The sequence below is a fragment of the Syngnathus typhle genome, linkage group LG7, assembly GCF_033458585.1.
Source record: "Syngnathus typhle isolate RoL2023-S1 ecotype Sweden linkage group LG7, RoL_Styp_1.0, whole genome shotgun sequence".
Classification (NCBI taxonomy): Eukaryota; Metazoa; Chordata; class Actinopteri; order Syngnathiformes; family Syngnathidae; genus Syngnathus; species Syngnathus typhle.
In genome coordinates, this window is record NC_083744.1 from 4,307,281 (window position 1) to 4,330,105 (window position 22,825).

Genomic DNA, 22,825 nt, shown 5'->3' on the forward strand with positions numbered 1-22,825 from the left:
GGTGCCATTATCTGATAGATAATGGTGAGAGATAGCAAATGCATGGCGAGACCTGCACGAGGACAAATACTCCACTCTTTCTTTTTTACACGAGCGCTTTCTTCCTTTTTGGGACATTTCCATTTTCTGAGTCACTGCTACCAGCTTAAAAAATATGGAGCACAGGTAGTCTCAAAGTATCCAAGTCTAAAAAAAATTTAATAAAAAAAAAAATTCCAGCAGGGGGATCATCGGTTACAAGTGGCACACACACAATGAAACTGCTTGTAACTATTACTAGAATAACTTGTCATATAAGCCCTGTCTGACGCACTCGTTTGTTGTGTTGTATACAAGTGTGGCCGTCATAAACGCAAGTCATGACTTATGTATTGCGGTTACACACACAAATTCGGTGTTGTTTGCTTGCCGTAAAACAGAGGACACCACCTGCAGTATATGTGTATGACTTTCTTGGTTTCTACCACCAGCGCCAATTGTACAGCCGAGACTGGTTCTCTGTCTACTGCGATTTGACTTCTGACGCCCGTAACTATCGTCATAGGCTCATGCCTCACTCCCACATCTGGAAATAAGATCAGATTGACGACTATTAACGACAAATTGCCCCCGAAAGATTAGAAATTTTCAAAGTTATCCCAAATTCTAAGCAAAGTCTTCTGTTTTTCTTTCACGTAAGTAAAAAATAAATATGCAAGACTATCAAGAGTAAACACAAATAAGCTCCTAATTGGAGGTGGCTAACTCTACCTTCTTGACACACTTATGAGACCGTTCCTTCTTCTTCACTGGATGCGGTCTTTTCCGACGCACATAGAGCATGCCTTGCTTTGCGGACTACCGCAGACTCGCTCCCGCTCCCCGAGCGACTCTCCCGACCCCGAGGAGCTGTTGGACTCCGACTGGCGGCGCCGTCGCCTCAGCGCTGCAGCATGCTCTCGCCATGCTCGCACCATGGCTCGCTCTCGGACCTGACTTCCCGACTCCGATGCGGAGCGATTGGATTCTTCCGAGGCTGAATTGCTTGCGGGGACAAGAACGTGGCTCATTTCAAGCTGCATGTTCACAACATCTGTGTTTTTGATACAAAACACTGTTCAGTCGTTGATGAAGAACTATAATAACTAATCATACACTAATAACTAATATATATAATAACTGTGATAGTTAATACTTTTTTTTTTCTTAAAATAGAATTAATTTTCTTAAGTTGGTACCAGAAGAAATAACTTTCTAAAAGGTGAAAGGTGTTTTGCAATTGGAAGTTCAATACAATTGCGTCACCACTGTCTGCTGCCGTTCCACACTCGAACACATGAGGGCATTATTCAACAACAAAATAAAAGCTCTACAATTGAAGCGTCAACATTTAACATGCTTATTTTGAGCATTACAATCATTATTCAAATAGTTCATCAGAAAATTAAAAAAAAGGTGACTGTTATGACTGTGTATAGGCAAGATATAACTACTCCACGACGTCTCGCTATGACCTAACCCGGAAGAAGAAAGCTAGTTCCCGTTTTCAAAATGAGGGCGGACGATTGATGAAATCTCACGTTCTTATTGGTTGCTACGTTGCTATGTGACCATTCAAGTAATCGCGATTTCTCCGCTCAGTCTGTGGAAATGCACACTTCCGGTTCCCGAGCCACACACGCAGCAAGCAAACCCAGCGAGGGGGAGCAAAGTGCATTTGCACATTTTAAACAATATTTAACTAAATGTTAGTTACTCATTTCGAGAGGTTCAGGTCTACGCATTTCGTGGCTGTTTCCCTGCTGCGCTCCCACAATGGTTACGTGTTGAGAGAGGCAGTATGACACCAAGCAGGAACAAGCTAAAATGTAATGTTGAACCAAACTAAAATGGCTGCCACGAGTGCATAATACACACAACTGAGAGTGAGACAGTGTTCTCAAATATATACAGTATGTGTGTGTTTTAATAGTTTTCAGCACAGCAGGCATTCTGATAGATTTAAATTTGGCTGCAAATATTATAGTCATGGAGGCAGAAAACACAAACCAACAGCTCAATTTACCTTATGATCATGATGCAAAATGTGCAAATGTTAGTTTCTTTATTGAGAAAAAGCTGGGGAAGATGTTAGCAAAAATGGGCCTGCTCTGTTTTAAATGTAATTAAACGTGTTAAGTCACAAAAAGCATGGTCACAATGTAGATTGGCTAAAATGCTACATTGACGCGTTCTTGATTAACGGTGTCAAGTCACAAGGAGAAAAGTATCCACACAATACTGAAGCTAAATTGAAGGAACACATTCCTGCTGATGTAAAAGTAATTCTAGTCTGATTTCAGTAAAGAAAAAAGTATGGCAAGCACTATAGACATTGAAATAAGTAAAAAGGTTAAAAAGTGAGCAACAATCTTAGTGAAGTTCTATTCAATGCAAATTTAAAGGCTGCAGCCACACAAGAGTTCAAAGTGTGAGATATATTCATGTGAAATTAATGTTGCATTTGATTATCTCGCTCCAGTTTGTTCACACCCACCATAGTGTAGCAAGGTTAGTACAGCAGCAAAAGTTGCATTAACAACAATAACGGGTCAAATAACATTGATACGACGGTGCAATGTAGGTGCAATGCAGCACAATGTAGAAATATAAGGCCGCGTTGTTTTTAAGGTAAATGAGAAAAGGAGAAATAATTATTTGAAACAAAATAATTAATGCAATCGGATAAAGGGGAGTTTGACCGCATCAATATCCAGGGACCAGTCTTGCAGGGCACTACCAAACTCACTCGTGTAGTGTTAAAAAAAACTACAAAGATCGGGGTGTGGCTATTAAACAATACCAAGGTCACTGGTGACAGTGGTGCGCTTCATCAGTGGCACGCATATGCAAATGCTGGACTACAAACATACACATACATACATGCACACACACACAGGTGATCAACTATGCTTGACAAGGTAAACAAATTCAGCGGACGCCAGGAGTCTAATTTATACAAAACACAATTAGTTCCATACCTGGAAGCATTGCTCTGAGTCGATCCTTCTTCCACTTGCTTTTTATTTCTGTTCTTCATCGTTGAAGAAAAATGTGTATGCTTTAAATGTGTGTATATATCCTTAGGGAGAGGTGATCTGATGTCCTGGTATTCGTGTAAAAAAAAAAAAAAGTTCCAGGAGGCATAAAGTAGCACACAAGTCCCTCAAGATTGCCTTCGCCCCTCGACAGGCACTTTAAATCCCAAGCGGTGCGACGCCAGAGGAGAAAGTGGAATTAAATACAAATGATTGGGCATTATCTATCATTATCATTATATAGACGGAATATATAGTTCCAAAAGGTATGTGCTATTCCATTAGCCAACATATGCAAGCGATTTGTCCAAGTGCCGAGTCGCATCAATTAATTGTAACTGCGTCATCGCGGGGAAAATGACATTAAAAATAAAGTAATATGGGATTAATTCAGCAAATAATGTAAACAGAGCAACCTCATAACAAGGCAGTACCGATAGATAAACTATTTCGTTTCGATTCGCCGCGGTTGCAAAATATAATAAAATCTCAAAAATCAAACCAGACTGAAAAAAAATAAGGTATATGTTATTAAATACAAAAAGAATCAGGTTTTAAATACATCGTGGGCCTCTCGGAACCCGCTCTGCTGTCAAGCGTCAGAGAGACAAGAGCAGCACTCTAAAAATGGAGGCGCGCCATGGCTGCCGGAGCCCTGCATGGAAAACAACGGCAAGCCCAGACGGCTTCTTCGACGCGCAAAAACGGCCACAAAAGCGCGGCGAAACGACGTCAAACCCGTCAAAACGTCGAGCGAGTGTGCCGAGGCATCACGAGAACATAGCAGGACGTCGCCTCAGTCGACACAGGGGCAAGAAAAATGGAATGACGACAGCCTACAGCAGCCTTCCTAAGGATCATCCGCCATCTAGAGCTCCTTCCTAGCTCTGAAAGCCTTTGATTGACGTTATTTTCATTTAGCCAACACTCAGGTGATATTTAAGTCCCTCCCCTTCATCTATAACTTTTCGTTTACAAAAACGTAAAATTATGTTCATCACAATTAAAGAAACACCACCGAAAGTAATCGGCTCACTTAAGTGGACAAAGAATAACGAAGAGTGGAAATATTTTCTCCCCTTTTGCAGCAATTGCATCACTTCCTGCATGAACAGGAAGAAGATAAGCCAGAGAAGCCATTTTAGAAAGCCGTAGGAAGCCATTTCATTTCTCACAAAATGCTACTTAACCATTTCAGAACCTGTTTCACTCTTTTATTAATTTGACATCATATTGCAGTAACCACTAGGAATAATGACACGAAAACACTTCACATCCTTTTGTCATACAGAACACTATTTGAAATGTATACGAGTAATCAATCTTTCTGGATACCATTCAATGACAAATGCATTGTTTATAATTACTAAGTTATTTGAAAATAACTGTTGCAAACATCTGAAATATGAATGTAAACAAATTCAAAATACAGTGCCAAATAGCGGAATATCTAATAAAACGAAGCCAAGAAAAAAATAAAGTATACTTTATTCAAAGCAGCATGAGTACATTTGCTAATTTACTGCGTCTCAAAAACATTGAAAATGTTAAGTCCACAGCTAGCAACATTGTTCCAATGTCCGCTGCGTTGTAAAATCTTTTTAAAAATCCATACGAAACGTCGTCAAAAAACGGGTTCAGCTTGCCAAAAAATTGCCATCTTCACGTTAAACAACGCTATCTTCGCGTATTAGCGCTGTCTCCACTGTCTGCGAAATCCACTTGTATGAGGTCTTGATGAGACAAAAAAGAAGGAAACATTTCAGGCCACAAATACATGTCAAATGATCACTCACTGTGCCGCAGTTATCAAAAATCAAAAGCTGAAGTAGACTATTGCGTTGGTCAAATGTTAGCAACTGTTCGAAAAAGCAATTCAACAATTGACCACTAGTGAGTGGTGTGTCAGGTGTAGACAAAGACCAAATGCCCAAGTTTTCTTACTATAATACTCAACAGCAGAGACAGAAGAGAATCTACGAAAAGTTGGATAAACATCGGAAAGTGAGTCTCGGTGGTTAAGTCGATGGTTTAGCAACCGTGCAAAAGCCATTCAAAACATTTTTCATTGTTCAAATTTCGGTTGTTGGGTGGATTGAGTACAAAATGAAATTTGTCAAGTATAAAACAATAGATTTGAGTGAATATACGATTTGCCGTGACAGAATGCAATAGCATACAAAGCGAGACATTTTACAACTACTACGTCACAACTGTCCTTTTTGTTTCTGTGGTTTCCAATTCCAGTAGTGTTCAGAATAAAGCCGTTTTTTCCATCTTCAACTGTGGCAAATGCCTTTTTGGTCCACTTCCACCAAGGTTTCAGTATAATTTGTATGCAGTAAAACATGATCAATCTTAAATTCCCAATTTATATGCTGCTGAAATTACGATAGCGAGAAAGTCACGTGATGTCATAACATACCAGCGCATCGATTTAAGAAAAATAAATATACCAGACAGAACAATGCCATGGGCCAGTGACAATACGAAAAAAGAGAACATTGTCAAATTCTCAGCATTTGAGAAATTTTTAAAAATGTTTAATTATCGTCAAATTTTAATCCTGTAAATTACATCTGTTGCAAGTCTTTATAATTGTAAGCACGTGTTATAAGGAGAAGATCGTAGGGTATTGTAAACAGTCAAACAAAAACAAAGAATATTTCAATTGGTTATATTTTTTCCAAATAAAGATGAAACTTGGAGAGAAAAAAACTTACTGAGCTGTCTTCTATTGATCCCAATTTGAAAAATCCTACCAGTCCATGTCTCTGTGGAAGAGATGAGGACAACAATGAGTGACATCCAAAATGATGACTTGATGTGCCTGTCATGCAAGTCTATGTCTCCAGTTTGTTTTGGAAACACATTGGCTTTTATGATCGCGCCAAATTTGAATGATCTGATATGAATTATGCCATCTTTGCAAACTATTTACCTATTTTTTTTAACCATTTGTGGTGCATTAGGGGGGGGCACTGATCTTAGAAAGCTTTCCAAAGGAGGACAGGGCTGAATAGTATTTGGGAACTAGTTCCAAATGGTGATTATCACTGTCCATCAAATCCATTGTCAGCAACCAGCTCCAGAGTCCACAATCAAAATTTTCTTCAAATGTCAAATACGTGTGCTCTTTGAAAAGGAAGACATGGGTTGGGTACTCTGTAAATTTACTGGAATTAACGAGTAGGTTTTTGCTGGCAAAGTCAAAGTTCTTCACTTGAGTGTAGCTAAATCTTCAGAATCCTTAATCATTCCTTGAGTTGTGAACATGAATCCTCAAGATTTGAAGATATAATGAAGTACAATCTTGAAATTTACTTGTCGAAAAGGTCCTAAAAACGAATGCGGCTGATGGGAATGGCTATTTTGTTCAACTCCTAGCTTCTGATGAGCCATCATTGAAAATTAAGGAGCCAAGTCACTGGAATGAGCCATGGAAGCCATATGGCTAGTTATGGAACCAACTGAACAGATTACATCTTTGGACCAGGCAATTTCGCAGCGATCTTGATCACAATTGGACTGTTGCCCAAGGCCATGAATGAGAATGAACTATGGCTAAATAGGAATATTCACAGGCACAACCAGGTAATTTCTATATAAAGTCATTTGAGATTCCAGAACGTTAACGACCTTCTCATCTGCAAAATTCACCTTGGTAGGCTTGTATGGGTAGTTATAGTATCCCCCCCATTTGGAAGTGAAAACCGTCCCAGTGGATTGACGAGGGCGTGGCTCAGTCTAGATAGGTACCTATTAGGGGTGTAACGATACATCGATTAATCGATATAATGCTCTACGATTTATTGGCATTGATGCTAAACGTAAACATCGATTTATATCGCCGTGTTTGACCTCTGACATTAGACGCGACTTTATTTTGAAATCCAGTTCATTGTTGCTTGCTTCCTCTTTCCGGGAGCGCACTGCGCGTGTTGTGTTGTGAGCAGAGCACGCACGTGAAAGGGGAGTCGACAACTAGTACGCAGCTCCTGGGCTGGTGCTATGGCTAGTGTCCAAAAAGACGAAGAAATTTGCTCCCCTTTAGGCTTCAAGTCATTCGTTTGGAAGCACTTTGGATTCCAAAGAAAATATGGCTCAACGGACAAGACACGTGCAGTTTGTAAATCCTGCCATGCGGTGATGAAATTTTCAGGGAGCACAAATCTCGCCGCATATTTAAAGAAAAAACACGACATCAAAGTTCAGTGTTAAAATAAGCACTTTGTATACTGCAATACTCTTGTAATTTCCTAAATAAAGAGTTTGCAGTACCTTGTTGATTTTGCGTATGAATTGTTATAAATCAGGATATTGTTCTATATTTTTTATTAAAAAAAAAAAAAAAAAATCGATCGTAGAGCACTATATCGCGATATATCGTGAATGAATCGCAGCAGGCTTTAAGATATCGGCAAATATCGTATCGTAGTTCTTTGTATCAATATTATATCGTATCGTGACAAAACCCGCGATTTACACCCCTAGTACCTATGGCTGTTAGTCTTCATGTCAGCTTTTTTCGTCTTACTTTCACATTGAGATTTTTAATAATCTTTAATGAGCCATCCACCATTACTGACAATATCAAAATGGCCTACAGTGTTGTCCGATTGATACAAACTTCCATCCAAGTCGATGCTCAACTTCAGCCTTAGCCTAAATTCTTTAGGGTATATAAATGCCCATAGATGAAAACCTCAACTTGTAAGTGATGACACCACAAATACCAGAAATTCTCAAATGGTATTGCAATAAATGCCTATTATGACTACAATCAGTTTTTGTGAATTGTATTTGGTAAATAGGGTCCCTATTCGGAATTACCAAACATTTGTGTCGCACGTTTAAGTAGCTAGCCAAAAATCTCTTCAAGCGATCCAGTCGATGGATGAAGTCTCAATTAATTTTTTTAACAGTTTGTAAAATTAAATAACTAACGAAACAGTAAGATCCTATCCTGTTTTGGCATTCTATGAATATTAACATTTGTCACTATTTCCGAAATGCAACAAATCATAGCGGGTAACAGGTTTTAGCAACACCGTAGTTACAAAATTGTACATTAGCAAGAAAATATATATTCGCGTACTTTTCAAATTTTGTTCTCGCTGGTTCATAATGTTTGCTTTACAACTCGCAGCCAAGGAGTATTTCGAAAAATGTTTTCATTCTTTGAGAAAACACTTACAATTCTACTCTGGAGAGTAAATCGGACAAATCCATCCGCAATTGTCTTCGTAGCCTGACGTCAGCCCTTTAAAATACAAAAAGTTTGCGTTACGAGACGAGGCAAGCCAATAGCACAACCTAGTGGCTACATATGACATGCAGTCAATACTACACAACATGTTAAACAACGAAAAAAACGTACCATCTTCCTTGGGTTAGCTGATCCCGTCCTTCTACAGCCCAGTGTTATCGGCCAAGTGGAATCCATCTGAAATACAAAATGGTTGTTAATTTAAACGGATCATCATTTTTTAAAACGCGCAATTTGTTTTTAGATATTTTCAGTAATATTGCCGACATTTGGTGTAATGTAGTTGAAATGAGTTTAATTATGGTAATGTGCTTCGTCAATTGGAAAACAATTAATATCTCTTGGGGGTTTATTATTTTTGCTCTCTACAGTATAAACCTATAGAGAATTTGTGAGCCAAGACATTTTTCCCATAACGTGGACTAATTCTTACATTCAACATATATCGCTTGATATTCACATATGATTAGGTATTTTGTTTAGATGTAATTGTCTACTAGTGTCACTAAGCAACTGTCTTGTCTACGGGATTGTGGTTTAAAGACCATTTTGTGCATTTTCCTACTTTATTATTTAGACTTAAGTCAACATAAATGTGCATTCATATGTTCTAAAATGATGCCTTAATGTTTCTTGCAGGTTTAATGTAATATAGATTGCATGTGTATAACAAATTTTAAATTAAATCTTCATGCAGTACCTTAAAGGGTTAAATACCAACACCCTATTTTATATTTCTAGATATACCAAGTATTTAAACATACGGTGTCTTCCTTTGATGAATTTACCAAGTGCAATTTGTTTAGGAAGTATTCAGTAAATGATTTGTTGTAAATCTGTATATACATCATTTCGTTTTTTTAGCGAATTGGTAGAAAATATTTAAAACTAATTAAATTGTGTAAGACTTTGAAATAACTACACTACATCTTCATTAACAGTGAATTTGATCGTGTGATTGCAAAACACGTCTATCTGCCATTTAAGGGAATTTTACAATTCGACAAAAAACCTTAAAAATGATTATAAGAAGGGAAAATCACAAAACACATAAATCCATACAGGATTTGTCACAAAGCACCTGTACACGGTTTAAAGACTAAACATTTTCCGAATAAATTGCTTTTATTCGACATAAAACACACAAGGGCATTTGTCCTTCAAGGACAAAGCAAATTTTAAATGCGTAGGTTGAAAGACAACGAGAAACATCGAGAAAAATACCTTTCTTCGACTATCATCTATGTAAATACAATGCAGGGCAAGCAATTAAGTTATTTGACACTCACTACCACTAAATACAGAACGAATTTCGTCGTCTAAGTTGTTGTCTTTATTTCAGGCAGCACACCATAGCCATTTTCTTTTTTACAACACTGCGTCTCTGTCGTCCTTTTCCACCATATTGCTTCGTCCACCGTGTCGACGCGCTTTCCCGCCTTTAAACGTGTAATTGTTGAATTTGTTCTTACCAACATCGTCGTTTCCGACTATCCGCCGTCGTCTGCTCCGGTTGGCGTGTTGTTTTCTAACAATTTTCGTCGTTTTAGTGAGCGTTTGGGCGCCATGGCTCTGGTGCGCTTTCCTGTTGATGCAGCTCGCTTGCCTCCTCTGTTGCGTGTGTCTTTCTTCTCCGCCTCCCGACCAGCTCATATCCTTCGCGGGCTCTGCCCACTTTTTGCCTCGCAACGTAAGCGAAGCTCCACTTCCTCCCCGCCTAGTTTACGGCAATAGCAATGGCCGCCATTTAATCGCTAATGTCGTCGTCTTGTTGTTTCCTGACACGACAGAAGAAACAGTCGCACACGTTGTCCGTACTTATTTTTATATCAAATAAAATGATACAGCTAGCTTTGGTTATTGATAATGCCACCCATTCAAACAAAATGAAACATTTAACTGAAGATTACATCCGTTTTTTCTTTAGGTTTCAATGTGAAAATTCACTATTGCCTGGATTTGAGCTCCAAACGATTTAATTTTTAAGAAGAATTTGGTCAGGTTAAGTTTGTTAGCTTGTTTGTTTGTTTGTTTGTTTGTTTGTTTGTTTTCCCTCATTCAGCCAGATTATCATACTTAGAAAGAAATTTTTATACTTTGACTTTTGTCACTATAAAAATCCATTGTAAAAATGGACAGCAATACAGAAAGATGGATTATAAACATAGTGGTATAAACTATAAACGAATGAAAACCCAGCTGTTTTTTTTCAGATTTGCCTTGTCTCTTCATGCACAATACAAGTTTGATTGATTGATTGGTTGATTGATTCTTGGCACCACTAGACACTGTTTGATTTGAACTATAAGTAACCAATAAGGTAATTAGCAAAAGCTGCCTCGTTATAGTCTCATAGTTACAGGCAAGAAAACCAATTCTCAACACGGTCCCTCGTATTCATCTTATTATTCAATTCATCACCATTTTAATCAAATTTGTTATGATAAATTCAGCAGTGACATCATCTAAATCTCACTAACTGGCAGTTCAGTCAATGCAGCCTTTGTTGGCTGCTTTTTGGCGCCTGTGCTATGCACTCCACCCCCATTGGGAGCCAATGAGATGATGTACGCTCCGGCGCATGCCCATTGCAGGAGGAAGAGTTCTTAAAAAAGATCATCCGCCTGGCAACAGCAGCGGCCTGCAAAAATGTGGCCAGTGTAAGATGAGCCAACACTGTGGCCAGCAAAACTGGTTTATAGGGGGAAGGGAATAAGTACACACGTACCAAAGGTGTCAGCCTTGGTGTCAATGCATTCTGACACTGATGTAAAGCGACTCTACTCTAAAGGTAGACATTACGTGGATAGAAGAAGTCTTCACACCCTAGTTCCAATGCCTGGGTTTTGTGGTTTTTAAAAAAGAAACTGTCACTAAGATAAATAACATCAAAATGTTTCCTGGCGTACAATTACTACAAAAATGCAAAACCAAATGACAAATCATTGCAAAAGTGTGCACATCCTATTATTACTGGCTGTGTTCCGATTCGTCCAATCACATTGATACTCATGTTAAATGGGATTCTGCTGTGGTTTCGTATTCAGTTAGTGTTGCGGAATTATGGCGACAAAGTTCAGCCTTGGTTGCAACTTGCATCATATTATAACAGCCATCCTCAGAGGGCGTGAACACGTTTTAATCTCTCAGACCAAAAAAATCACTTCTGAGCAGCTTTGTGCAGATATTTATGTTTAGCATTGTTGTATTAATCCTGGAAGCAAAGATGAAGTGTAATTTGTACGCAGAAAATGACAGCTGCTGTTGTGCATGTGAAGGCGTGCCCTGCAAAAACAGCCCAAACCGGATTACTACATTCATTGGCTTAACGTTTCTAAAAACTCCCCACCTTGCACCACGTTACATCGGTTTCTTATAACATCTTACCTGGCGTGACACGTGTTCATTTGCAAGACGCTTTAGGAGCAGCTCATGTCTTAATCAATAATTAATAATAGGTTCAATAATCTTCAAAACGATTAGAATTGTCAAACGTGATAATGGAACTGTGTGCACAAAGGTCACACTGTCCTATCGGTAGCTCCTCCTTAGGCAATGGTTGCATCCCGTTATAACAAACGGCCTCCAACCAGAACATACTTCGTGGAAAGGCAACAGTCAAATGACGTCTGTTGTTTTGTGCTGCTACCTAGTGGGCATTACAAATATTGCAACAAAGACGACTCGGTCGATCAGCAAGCTCGCAATGGAAACGAAACGAACAAGATGTGCCTTTCACTTGCAAACTAAGCAGTACATTTTTAAAAACAGATTAGTTATCAAATTGCAGCATTTTATTCAAAAAGACTACATAGGCTAAATTTTATGATTTGTTCAGACGTTGACGTCAAACAGGCAGTTGAATTCAGAGGCTAATTTATTTCACATAATTGATCCATTACCGTGGATGTGTGTTTGTTCATTTAATAAATCTTTTTTTATTTGGTGGTGTGCCGTGATATTTTTGGGTGGTAGGGTGTTATGGAAATAACAGTATTCCATTCAAAAGATTAAATCTTATCATTTAGATACAACAGATTAAACCAGTGACGTCAGTCGTAGACATTGCCAATTCCGAGTTTGTCATGAAGGCATCACTGGATTTCTACGTCACACATGAGCAACAAGAGGGGGCTGGTCCATTGAGCGCTTCCGGAGGGAGTGGATAATCCCAATCCAAGGTATTGCCTCCAATTTACCTCAAGGGACCCGCTTCACAGAATCAAATGCAAATTGAAAACAAAATCTTTTAATTCTTTGTAGATTTGCACTACAGTCGAGATGTTATTGCGTGTCTTTTGTTTTGTTTATTTTGTAAAATAGCAAAATTGTTGTAGTCAACAATGTGACAGCTGTTGTTGCGAACGTGACGTTTTTGGAGAGGAACTATAAAGTGGATCCGTTTTGGCTACAATGGCGACCTTCTATTTAGCTCTAACTTTAATCGCGGCGGCGTTCTGGAGCGTCGAAGGCGAGCCCCGAAGTCTGCCTTCTCTCGCCTCGCCCTCGAACGCGACCTCGGCCGCCGCGGCATCCGTTAACCTCCTCCAACATGATGACGGCGGCGGCGACAACGGCACCCGAGCGGCCGTCGGATACCCGACTTCTTCCGTCATGACGCATCTACCCACGCTCAAAGTCATCGTCATTTGCACCTGCGTGTTGACCGGGGCTCTCATCACCTGCCTGCTCTTCAAAGTGGTCAGGTAAGCAAGGGCAAGTGCGGAATTTAGGGACAATCTTTGTACTGTTATTCCAAATTCCCTGCATGAGCGTGCAAACACAAGCGTCTGTTTGGCACCTCATGATTTGAGAGTTTGTTTGCGTGAAATGTCTTTTGACCTAATTATGAGCATGTGATTGTGTTCAATTCTGCGAAGTCAAGGTCTGTTTTATCATCTTCTATTAGAGGCAGTCGAACTGGGTCACTTTGAAACTAGGGATGCATACAAAACAGCTATTTCTGTTATCGTGCAGGAGGATAATTATTTGACCTGACATTTTTGTAGGCTTAGACACAATGTAGAAGTAATCAAATGTGCATTTTATTCGGTGGAACAAATAATTGTGGGTAATGCTTGGTGGAGAAATCCTTGCTGACGAACAGTGACGAAACTTTCTTAGAAGTTTCTCACTACTGGAATACAGCCAAAGACAGATTTGGGCCCTTAGAAAAAAATCAGCAGGGGATTAATTTACTTCCCTCGCTGTCAATTCAAAACTTTACCCTGTAAAAATGTTGAAATATTGTCTTTTAATTGCTAATTACTCTTTTTTTACAGATCTGGGAGGAGAATCAGGAAAACCCGCAAGTATGACATCATCACGACCCCCGCAGAGCGAGTGGAGATGGCTCCCCTCAACGACGAAAACGACGACGAGGACGACTCGACTCTGTTTGACGTCAGTTACAGGTTTGCTCTTTAAAATATTTGCTTTGGGTACAGCAAATAATAAACAATAATATTTTGCATCTATTGACGGGTGATTCTAGCAAAGTGCCGCGCAGTGTGATCGGCAACATGCTATTATCTTTCAATAATCTCATCTAATCAACTTGATTAGAACTGTCCGAGTATAACCCAATTGACTTTTGGTGCTATACAAATGCGCTTCATGGACTGTTTTGAAGGGAACCGAAAAAGCGAAACGCTCATGCAGCCAAACTTGTTATGCAGAAGCGGCTGCGATGGGATGTTGACACAAGGTTTCACCCTTCCGTCTTTCCCATTGTTGCTTGGTGTGTGGGCGCTTCCTCAAAAGGAAGATCCGGCGTCCCGTTGACGCCATCCTTGTCCAAACTCACTTTGCTTTTCTATCACACGTCCAGTGATGGCGGTCTTTCTGCTTTCTCGCAGGTGAATTGGCCACCGAGCAAAAATGTGACCACCTTCTCCTTTTGGATGGACCCGTGCAGCGCCTCGTCTTTGGTCTTTTGTTAACGCCTCTTGTTGAATGGTCTTGCACGAATGGAAATGTTGTTGTTCATCTGCATTTTTCACACTGGCTTAGTCATATCTGATCTGGACCTGCGAGCCACATTGTGCACATTTGTAAATTTGGACTTGACTTTGATAGCAAATACGTCCACAGTACTAACTTTAGTGCACTCTTATTAAAAGATGAGCCTCTATATTATTATTATTTTTATCTGTGAACTAATTTGCTGCTATCTCAGTTCTAGAGTATCTGAAGAATATGCTGTATTTGTGTCTTCATACCATTTATATATTTTTTGTTACGACCAAATCAAGACTGTCTAATCTTTTTATTTTGAATTCAAACATTAGCAATTATTTTTGCTCATTGAATGATGTGATTTTTTACGTATGAAGGCAAAAAAAAAAACCTCTGAAATTTCACAAAATCTGATTTTTCTGATTTTCCTCATCCTGTGAAGCAGTCAGCAATTTCTTAAACTCCACATTGTAGATTTTGAAAATATTTGGACAGAATCGTCTGCTACCTGTAATTCCTGGTTATAATAATTGTGAGCTATTTGAAGAGTGTCGTTAATTTTGTAAATGGGCTTTAAAGGCGTCCCTGCTTAGTTGCAGTAAAAGTTTGAAATATTGCCACAGTGGCCTCCTTTGTTTCCCTTTGTGAAATAAAAACACCCGTTTCAATTCTTGTCACGCTAAGATTTTTTTTTTTGCATCACAAAAATACATTCATATTCTCTTAAATAAACATTGAAATGTCCTTGAGTCAAAGAACCAGAAAATCAATATACAATTGATGTGGTTGAATATGACACATTAGGGGACAGACTTAAGTCTGAGAAGATAGACCTTGTACATTCATTTAAAAAGAAATACATTCTCAGCATTGCTTTGAAGAGCTAGTGTTCTTTGCAATCTTTTCACTAAGTTGACTCTTGCAAGTCTGTGCAAACACGACTGTGTGGCCAGCTGCTACACTTCTACTTTGTTTCTCATCGGGAGGGGGGAAGGGGGAAGTCAATCAAATAGTACATTTTCCCCTTTCTTCATTTGCCTCCCCAGGCTATGCAACATAAATCTTGAATCGAATAAAGGATGCTCTTATACTTGTGTTTAATGAGTTAAGATGGATTTTCAGTAGTTGCTTGTGGGCTCCCTCTATTGGTGGACCAGGAAAACAGATCTCAGCCCAAGTCCAGTTCAGTTGTATTTAACTTGTAAAGTTGATTTTCTGCCTTTTAGTCACACAACCAGGTTCTTTTTGTTTTACCTCAAGGTCATCAGGCCTCTTCTTTGGGTGCTTCGAAAGTCCTCTTGATCTTGAATCCTGCCTGGATCATTTGAATCCGCTGTGTTGCGGCTGGGAAACGGGTAGGTTGGAGTTCCCCGCCCACACCTGTGCTAATCGCTTCAGGTGACGTAACTGCAGTCAAATTACTTCATTCATGTTCAAAAGCTTGTTATGATGCTGTTCCTGAAAATAAAATGTAAGTCATTTTCATGCACAATTTAGGCTTACTATGTTGGTGAATGATGGTTTTTTTAGAACCATTGTCTTCTCAATGTTGTTACCGCAGTCAAAAGCTGCTTTGTAAATTGAAGGTCAAAAAGCTTGCGAACAAAGTGGAGTCCCACAGCAATTACAGAAAACTAAATGTACAAAAGCAAGCTGACGTGAGCGTAGCCTGCATGGTCAGTGTTTCCATGGTGATATTCCACCGGCTACTAGCTCGGGACCTCGGCGCGGCAGTTGGCAGTGTGAAGCCGCAGCGCCCCCTGTCGGTGTAAGGCGCTAAGCGTCCGAAACTCCAGCGGCATGGTGTGCGGGCTGGAACTGGACGTGTACTCGTATTTGAGAGCGTCATAGTAGTGGTACTTGACCGCCTTGCCCGCCGGGTCGCGTAAGAAGGGCCAGAAGCCGTAAAGATGGATCTCCTCGCAGAAGCGGGTCGCCAGCGTGTACATAAGGAGCCCTGTGGTCGGACGCTTGATGTGGACCTGATTGGTCAGCCAGTAGCTGCAAACAAAGAAAGCAAATTATCATCCATCCATCCATTTTCTGAACCGCTCAGTCACCACGGGGGTCGCGGGTGTGCTGGAGCCTATCCCAGCCGTCAACGGGCAGTAGGCGGGGGACACCCTGAACCGGTTGCCAGCCAATCGCAGGGCACACAGAGACAACCATTCGCACTCACACCTAGAGACAATTTGGAGTGCTCAATCAGCCTACCAAGCATGTTTTTGGGATGTGGGAGGAAACTGGAGTGCCCGGAGAAAACCCACGCGGGCCCGGGGAGAACATGCAAACTCCACACAGGGAGGGTCGGAGGTGGAATCGAACCCGCACCCTACTAACTGTGAGGCGGACGCGCTACCCAGCGCGCCTCCGAGCCGGGTGCAAATTATCAAATTTTATTATATTTTATTTATTTGAATTTATTTATTTATCTAATTGCAAATAAAAATGAAATTCACTGGTGGATTTTGCAGACGGTATAAGGTCTGCTATGCTTTGCAACCGAGATGTTCGTTTCATTAATGAGAACTCTTGGCATTTGGTTGCACTCTAAGCTTTTTTGTGCACTCGGAACATAATAGCTGATGCTTGCTGAAAAACGACAAGGTTGGCGAAGCACTCATTTCACAGCTTTATACAAAAAAAAAGCAAAAGGCCTTGGTTTTTCGTCAGCGAGAACATGGAGTGAAAACGCTGAGCACACACACACGGTTAATGGCAGAAGTGGCGGCGCGCTTGTTAGCCAACCCATAGAAAATGGCATCATTTGCTCCCTGACCAGAGGTGTTTCTTTTTTAATGAGGGAGAAAAAAGGGAAGAAGCGACAGTAATCTGGAAAAAAAGGCAGCCTGAAGATGACGGTGGATTGAAATGCTTCAAGGAAACGTACGAGCAGCTTGAAACAAAATCAAGGAAAATAATCATAATAGAGACAAAAACACAAGCTCGCTCACTATTTGTGATATTTGAAACGTCTTGCTGTCGGGCCGGCTGCACGCGGGAAATCGATGAATTCACATTTTGCTCACTGTGGATCAGTCGCCAAAGGTCACAGCTGTTGCGCTCGGAAGACCCAATTAAAGGAATAACTTTGGCGTTTTTCAACGTAAGAAATGAAAATACGACCAAGATCACATTGCAGCACTTTTGATCAATACGGTCGAGCACCGCCAGTCCGTCCGTTTTTCCTTCCGTACGTCCCTCGGGGGATTTTATTGGAACATCTTCCGCGTCATTTACCGAACGCCGCATCTATTTGCTGTTTTTGTGTCGATGCCAAAGCAATAAAAGTAGTACTTTGGCACAATCTGGCCTAACGGGCATTTCGTCAGCTTTAATTAACTGATAGTCTTTAATGTGGTTAAAAAGCAAAAGTTAACAATTGTGCAAAATTCCTCACCCTCTGACAGCGTGCAGCAGGCGCAGGGACGGGAAGGCGGTGCGCACGTCGGCCGTGTGGCGCAGGATGAGGCGGAGGGCCCACTCCACGCGATCCTCTCCCCCTTTGGCCATGAAGGCCGGGATCCACAGCACGCTGCCGCTCAGACTGCGAAGACGCCGCACGAAGCGCTGGCGCCACTCCTCGTCCCCCAGGTCCCGGAAGGCCCGCTGCACCACCGAAGGGTTCATGGTGACCAGGTTGGTCCGACGACCCACGTCATGCGCGAATTCCTCCACTGGCGCCAGGTTGCACCTTCACACATCACGCTCGTCATTATTATGCCCAGCGTGTTGCTGAGTCATGACCTTTACTCATGAACATGCGGCAGGAGACAAGAGAAAAGACCCCCCAAAAAAAGAGGAAAAGCGCAATAAAAAGGTTGTGGCCCTTCTTCAGCCAGCCAGCGAGTGAGCGATCAATCAGCAGGACGTACCGACAGCCTTGATGTTTGCAGAATAGCAAGCGGGCGCCGGTTTGCATCCGCCGTCACGTGAGCCCCTCAGGCAAATTGATGGCTCTCCATTGACAGGACAAAATAGTGATGAATTGCGCAATCTGCCATTCGTCTGATTGAAGCCAAACACTAAGCCGAGGCGAGGCGAGGCGACTGACGCTTTGGCAGATGAGAACACTACCTCTGAGAGAGCGCATCTGAAATGTACTCGTGCAAAAAATAAAAAGTCAACTCATGAATAATTGTGCTTTTAATCGCACTTTCTGTCCTGACGCTGGCTTTCAAACTTCGAGGAAAAAAAAGCGCTCCAATCCAGAATTAAAGGTTAGACTGGATTCTCAATTAAATTGGGAGGAGATAAAGCCAAAGCCAATTTGCTATTTCATTTTAATTACGGCCCACTCTAACTTGCAGGTTGCCTCACCAAGTGGAATTTTCCACAATTAACATGACAATGCAGTCAAAAAGGATCTTCAATTTGGACTTGGATGGGAAAGAAATGTCTGTAACGCAGGGATGACTGCATGCGGCTGACTTATTTTGCTTCCAAAGTTTTCTGTTTTCTTTTTTAGTTTTAGGTTGTAACACCGCCAATCACCACTCGATGGCATGCAGCGGATTTTGCTTTCAAAATTAAAAAAAATTTTTTTTAAGTTATATTACCGCCAATCACCACTAGATGGCAAGCACGTCATAATATGTCGCCAGAGTCGGTACCTGATGACAAAGTCGTGGGAGTCGATCTGGGAACCGCAGCCGCTGTTGAGCAGGATGCCTGAGTTGCCGACAACGGCGCACAGCCTGTAACGTTGATTCTTCATGGGCGACACGCTTGGCAAAAGCCGGTGGAGATTCTCAGAAATGTTGGTGGTGCTGTGGCGGTCAAAAACGTAGTGGACCACATCGCCGGGTCTCAGCGAGCCCTTCAGAATGGAGATGTCTCGCTCAGCGTCTAGGAATCTTAGCACGTTCTTCCTGCGGGGAAAAAAAAATATTGTTTGGCGATGATTTGAGCTTCGTCCTTCGCGATATCACGCTTCCATGTTGATGAAAGTGGAAGTGATGAGGTACCTGATGATCTTGGAGAGGGTCCTGTTGAAGGTCCAGTCAGGTGTTGGCAACTTGGCGCTATTATTGTAGGCTGGTTGAAGGAGATTCATCGCGGCTTGTTTCGGAGAGGTCGTGCTGTCCACGTGTGTCGTCGCTGTCGTCGTTCTACATATGCACACAAGATTTTTTTTTTTTTAAACTTGCATAAGTATTGGAAATGGTCAAACTACCAGAGACAAATTTGACATGAGAAGCTAAACATTAGCTTAATGCTAATCACAATTGCGAAACACCTTCAACGCGCTAACAAAACTAGCCTCAATATTTGATATTAATAATAATAATAAGTATTAATAAAGCCAAAACTTCAGATATATCACAACAAAATGGATTTCATCATCTTTATATGACAGTTGGGAATTTGATCAAAGTCATCTCAATGTGGATGCCGGCACATTCGCGGTTTGGCACTTGTGGATTGGAGAACAGCATTTTTTCTTCCTCCCTCACAGGCCGGCCTGCAAATAGCAGCTGCCTCCTCCAAATCAAGTGTCAGCAGATATTCTGTGCGCAGTGAGACGCGCCGGGCGGCTAATCAAGGCTGCCGATTGACAATTACGTCAAAGTGGCAACCAGATTCCCATCGGCCCGCTGCGTGCTTTCAATTGCATTCCGAGCAGGTGCGTTACAGACCTGCGTACTTTCGGGAAGAGCCGCTTCATCTTTGAGCCGCCTCTATTTCTAAGAAGAAAAACAAAACAAGTATGATGAGGCATGTCTTGCATTCCTAAGCCTGTAAGAACGAATGAAGGTGAAAGGCAGGAATGGAGCCGGTATTTTTAGACCTAGCCACCATGGGCCCCTTTGGTGATGAGTAGACATTAGGGGTGTAAATCGCGGGTTTTGTCACGATACGATATAATATCGATACAAAGAACTACAATACGATATTTGCAGATATCTGAAAGCCTGCTGCGATTCAATCACGATATATCGCGATATAGTGCTCTACGATCGATTTTTGTTTTTAATAAAAAATATAGAACAATATCCTGATTTCTAACAATTCATACGCAAAATCAACAAGGTACTGCAAACTCTTTATTTAGGAAATTACAAGAGTATTGCAGTATACAAAGTGCTTATTTTAACACTGAACTTTGATGTCGTGTTTTTTTCTTTAAATGTGCGGCGAGATTTGTGCTCCCTGAATATTTGATCACCGCATGGCAGGATTTACAAACTGCACGTGTCTTGTCCGTTGAGCCATCTTTTCTTTGGAATCCAAAGTGCTTCCAAACGAATGACTTGAAGCCTAAAGGGGGAGCAAATTTCCTCGTCTTTTTGGACACTAGCCATAGCACCAGCCCAGGAGCAGCGTACTAGTTGTCGACTCCCCTTTCACGTGCCTGCTCTGCTCACAACACAACAACGCCGGGCGCACTGCTCCCGGAAAGAGGAAGCATAAAAATATGAACTGGATTTCAAAATAAAGTCGCGTCTAATGTCCGAGGTCAAACACGGCGATATAAATCGATGTTTACGTTTAGCATCGATGCCAACAAATCGTAGAGCATTATATCGATTAATCGATGTATCGTTACACCTCTAGTAGACATGCAATCACAATGGATCACATTAGCTAGATAAACGGAGACACATACTATATAATGCACATTTTCTCAAGAAAAGACAAAACAGTCTAATGCAGAGATGTCAAACTCATTCTTGTGGTGGGCCACATCGTAGTCATAGTTTCCCTCAGAGGGCATGTTCAAATATTTCAAAAAGACGAATGGTAACAAAAATAGCAAGCAATATCTCTATGTTTTTTGTTAAAGTGAAAACAATTTGTAATTTTAGTAATGACACAAAGTCGACGCAAAATTTGTCTTGCAGGCCACATAAAATTATGTGGCAGGCCATATCTGGCCCCCAGGCCTTGAGTTTGACACCTATGGTCTAATGTGATCCAATAATGGCTCTCATGTAACCAGTAAAAAGAAACGTGAGTCATTGAGCTAGCTAGCATACTTTAAACTGTAATTTGGCTGTCAGCCCAATAGCATAATTGCCTAAATTGCATTTATGGAAACTTTTTGTTGTTGTTGCATTTTTGAGAAAAACAAAATCTTAAATAAAATGAGCTACGATTTTATTTGCTAATGCACGAGCTGGCCGGAGCTCGCAGGAGGTAACACAATCTCCCCCGTCCTCCCCCTTTACCACCTCCATTGTTGTAATTGTATTAAGCCGCATTCAGCCTGTGGTCAAAGTGCTTCTTCTTCATCTTTTTTGTTCCCCTGTGACAAATCACAAGTCGATACGGGCACATTATGCGCTCCGAAACCAATCCTGAAAGGGAAATGAGAGCGTCCCAATGAAGCCTTCTGCTAAATTAAGAATTGTTGCATGTGCTGCGAAATCAAAAGTGGGCCGTGTGTGTGTGTGTGTGTGTCACTGGGGCGATTGGCGCTGCACTGCTTAAAAATTCAATTACAGAGAAAAAAGAATGAAAGAGCAGCCTTTTCTTGTGCAGACTTGCCCTCCCTCCTTCCTTTCTTTCTTCCTGCGAGTGTAGCCCGATCCGATTCCACATGCAAGCTGCTGCAAGACAAATAGGCCAAGCCGTGCATGGGGACCCAGCCGGGCTCAATATCACCCACCGCCTCGCATATCCAAACAAACCACAAATAGCAAATTATGTTTTTGTTTTTTGAACTTCATGAGCTTTCTTTTATAAAATACCAACAGCAATGAAAATGTGCTTTAGAGGGAAGAATAATGTATTTTCAAATATTCACTATTTCCTGAGATATTCACAAGAGGTAATCTCATCCAAGAGACCCAATGCTGCCATGGTTGGGGTTCATTTTTACTTTCCCTGCTGTATGGTCAAACCTGAATTGGCTTTTTCTCGACCCATTTTCATTTAAAAACAAAAAAAACTGCACTGGCAGGTGCTCCTCGTTAAGAGCACCGTTGGCAACATTTCACGTTCAAAAACTTAAAAATGAAATTCATTTTTTTTTTGGTGGCTGGAATGGATTCATCACATTTCCATTCATTTATGTGGTGAAAGATGATTTGAGTTACAAACAAACTAATTAAAAACTGCTGTATTTTAACACAAGTGCTCACTTGTCAGTGGAACTCTGAATATGGGGGGAAAAAGATGAGCATTTACTCACGAGGCTTCATGCTTTTCTCCTTGTTCCACTTGTGAGATATCATCAATGATGAGGAGAAGCACGAGTAGCGTGACAAAGAGGAAAAACAGCGTGCGTAATGTGGGCGTCATGATCCGGGCTTGGGGGACCACCGCAAGTCCGGCAGCTGACATCCCCCCCGCGTTCACCTTCTTCTCCTTCGCATGTCGACCGACGTCTGTCCTCTCGACTCTCGTGCGCTGTGTGTGTGTGTCTTTGTTGTGATCGGCGGACCCCTCCCACCCGTGCTGCAGTCCAATCTCAATGAGGCAAGCCCCCCTTCTCCTTCTCCGCCTTGTGTGTGCGTGCGCCTGCCTAAGTGCTAATTCCCTGCTCCAACTTTCAAAGCGGGCACCTCCAGAGGCGGTGTTGGGGGTGTGTGGGGGC

General features: G+C 41.3%; 2 protein-coding genes and 1 long non-coding RNA gene across 4 annotated transcripts; 1 reads left to right on the plus strand and 2 right to left on the minus strand.

The window, feature by feature from the left end:
• Positions 1-995: 995 nt before the first annotated feature.
• On the minus strand, positions 996-11,727 carry LOC133156561 (uncharacterized). Its single transcript, XR_009714879.1, has 7 exons — positions 11,713-11,727; positions 9,798-10,103; positions 8,437-8,502; positions 8,254-8,319; positions 5,780-5,830; positions 3,000-4,789; positions 996-1,023 (listed from the first exon to the last, which is right to left on the minus strand). It is a non-coding gene; the product is annotated as an uncharacterized LOC133156561 (long non-coding RNA).
• Positions 11,728-12,464: 737 nt separating this feature from the next.
• On the plus strand, positions 12,465-14,956 carry LOC133156554 (membrane protein FAM174B-like). The gene is made up of 3 exons (XM_061282367.1): positions 12,465-13,031; positions 13,608-13,739; positions 14,184-14,956. Exons 1-3 carry the CDS (start codon positions 12,739-12,741, stop codon positions 14,185-14,187), a joined length of 429 nt encoding a protein of 142 aa, XP_061138351.1. The 5' UTR covers positions 12,465-12,738; the 3' UTR covers positions 14,188-14,956.
• LOC133156537 (alpha-2,8-sialyltransferase 8B-like) lies at positions 14,946-22,744 on the minus strand. 2 transcript variants are annotated; one of them, XM_061282349.1, is made up of 6 exons: positions 22,421-22,741; positions 19,923-19,970; positions 19,251-19,394; positions 18,897-19,154; positions 17,684-17,977; positions 14,946-16,284 (listed from the first exon to the last, which is right to left on the minus strand). In XM_061282349.1, the coding sequence occupies exons 1-6, from the start codon at positions 22,570-22,572 to the stop codon at positions 15,993-15,995; spliced, it is 1,188 nt and encodes a 395-aa protein (XP_061138333.1). In that variant the 5' UTR covers positions 22,573-22,741; the 3' UTR covers positions 14,946-15,992. The 2 variants fall into 2 exon arrangements, with proteins under 2 accessions (XP_061138333.1, XP_061138334.1); XM_061282350.1 differs by lacking the exon at positions 19,923-19,970 and having other exon boundaries at positions 22,421-22,744.
• Positions 22,745-22,825: the final 81 nt, after the last annotated feature.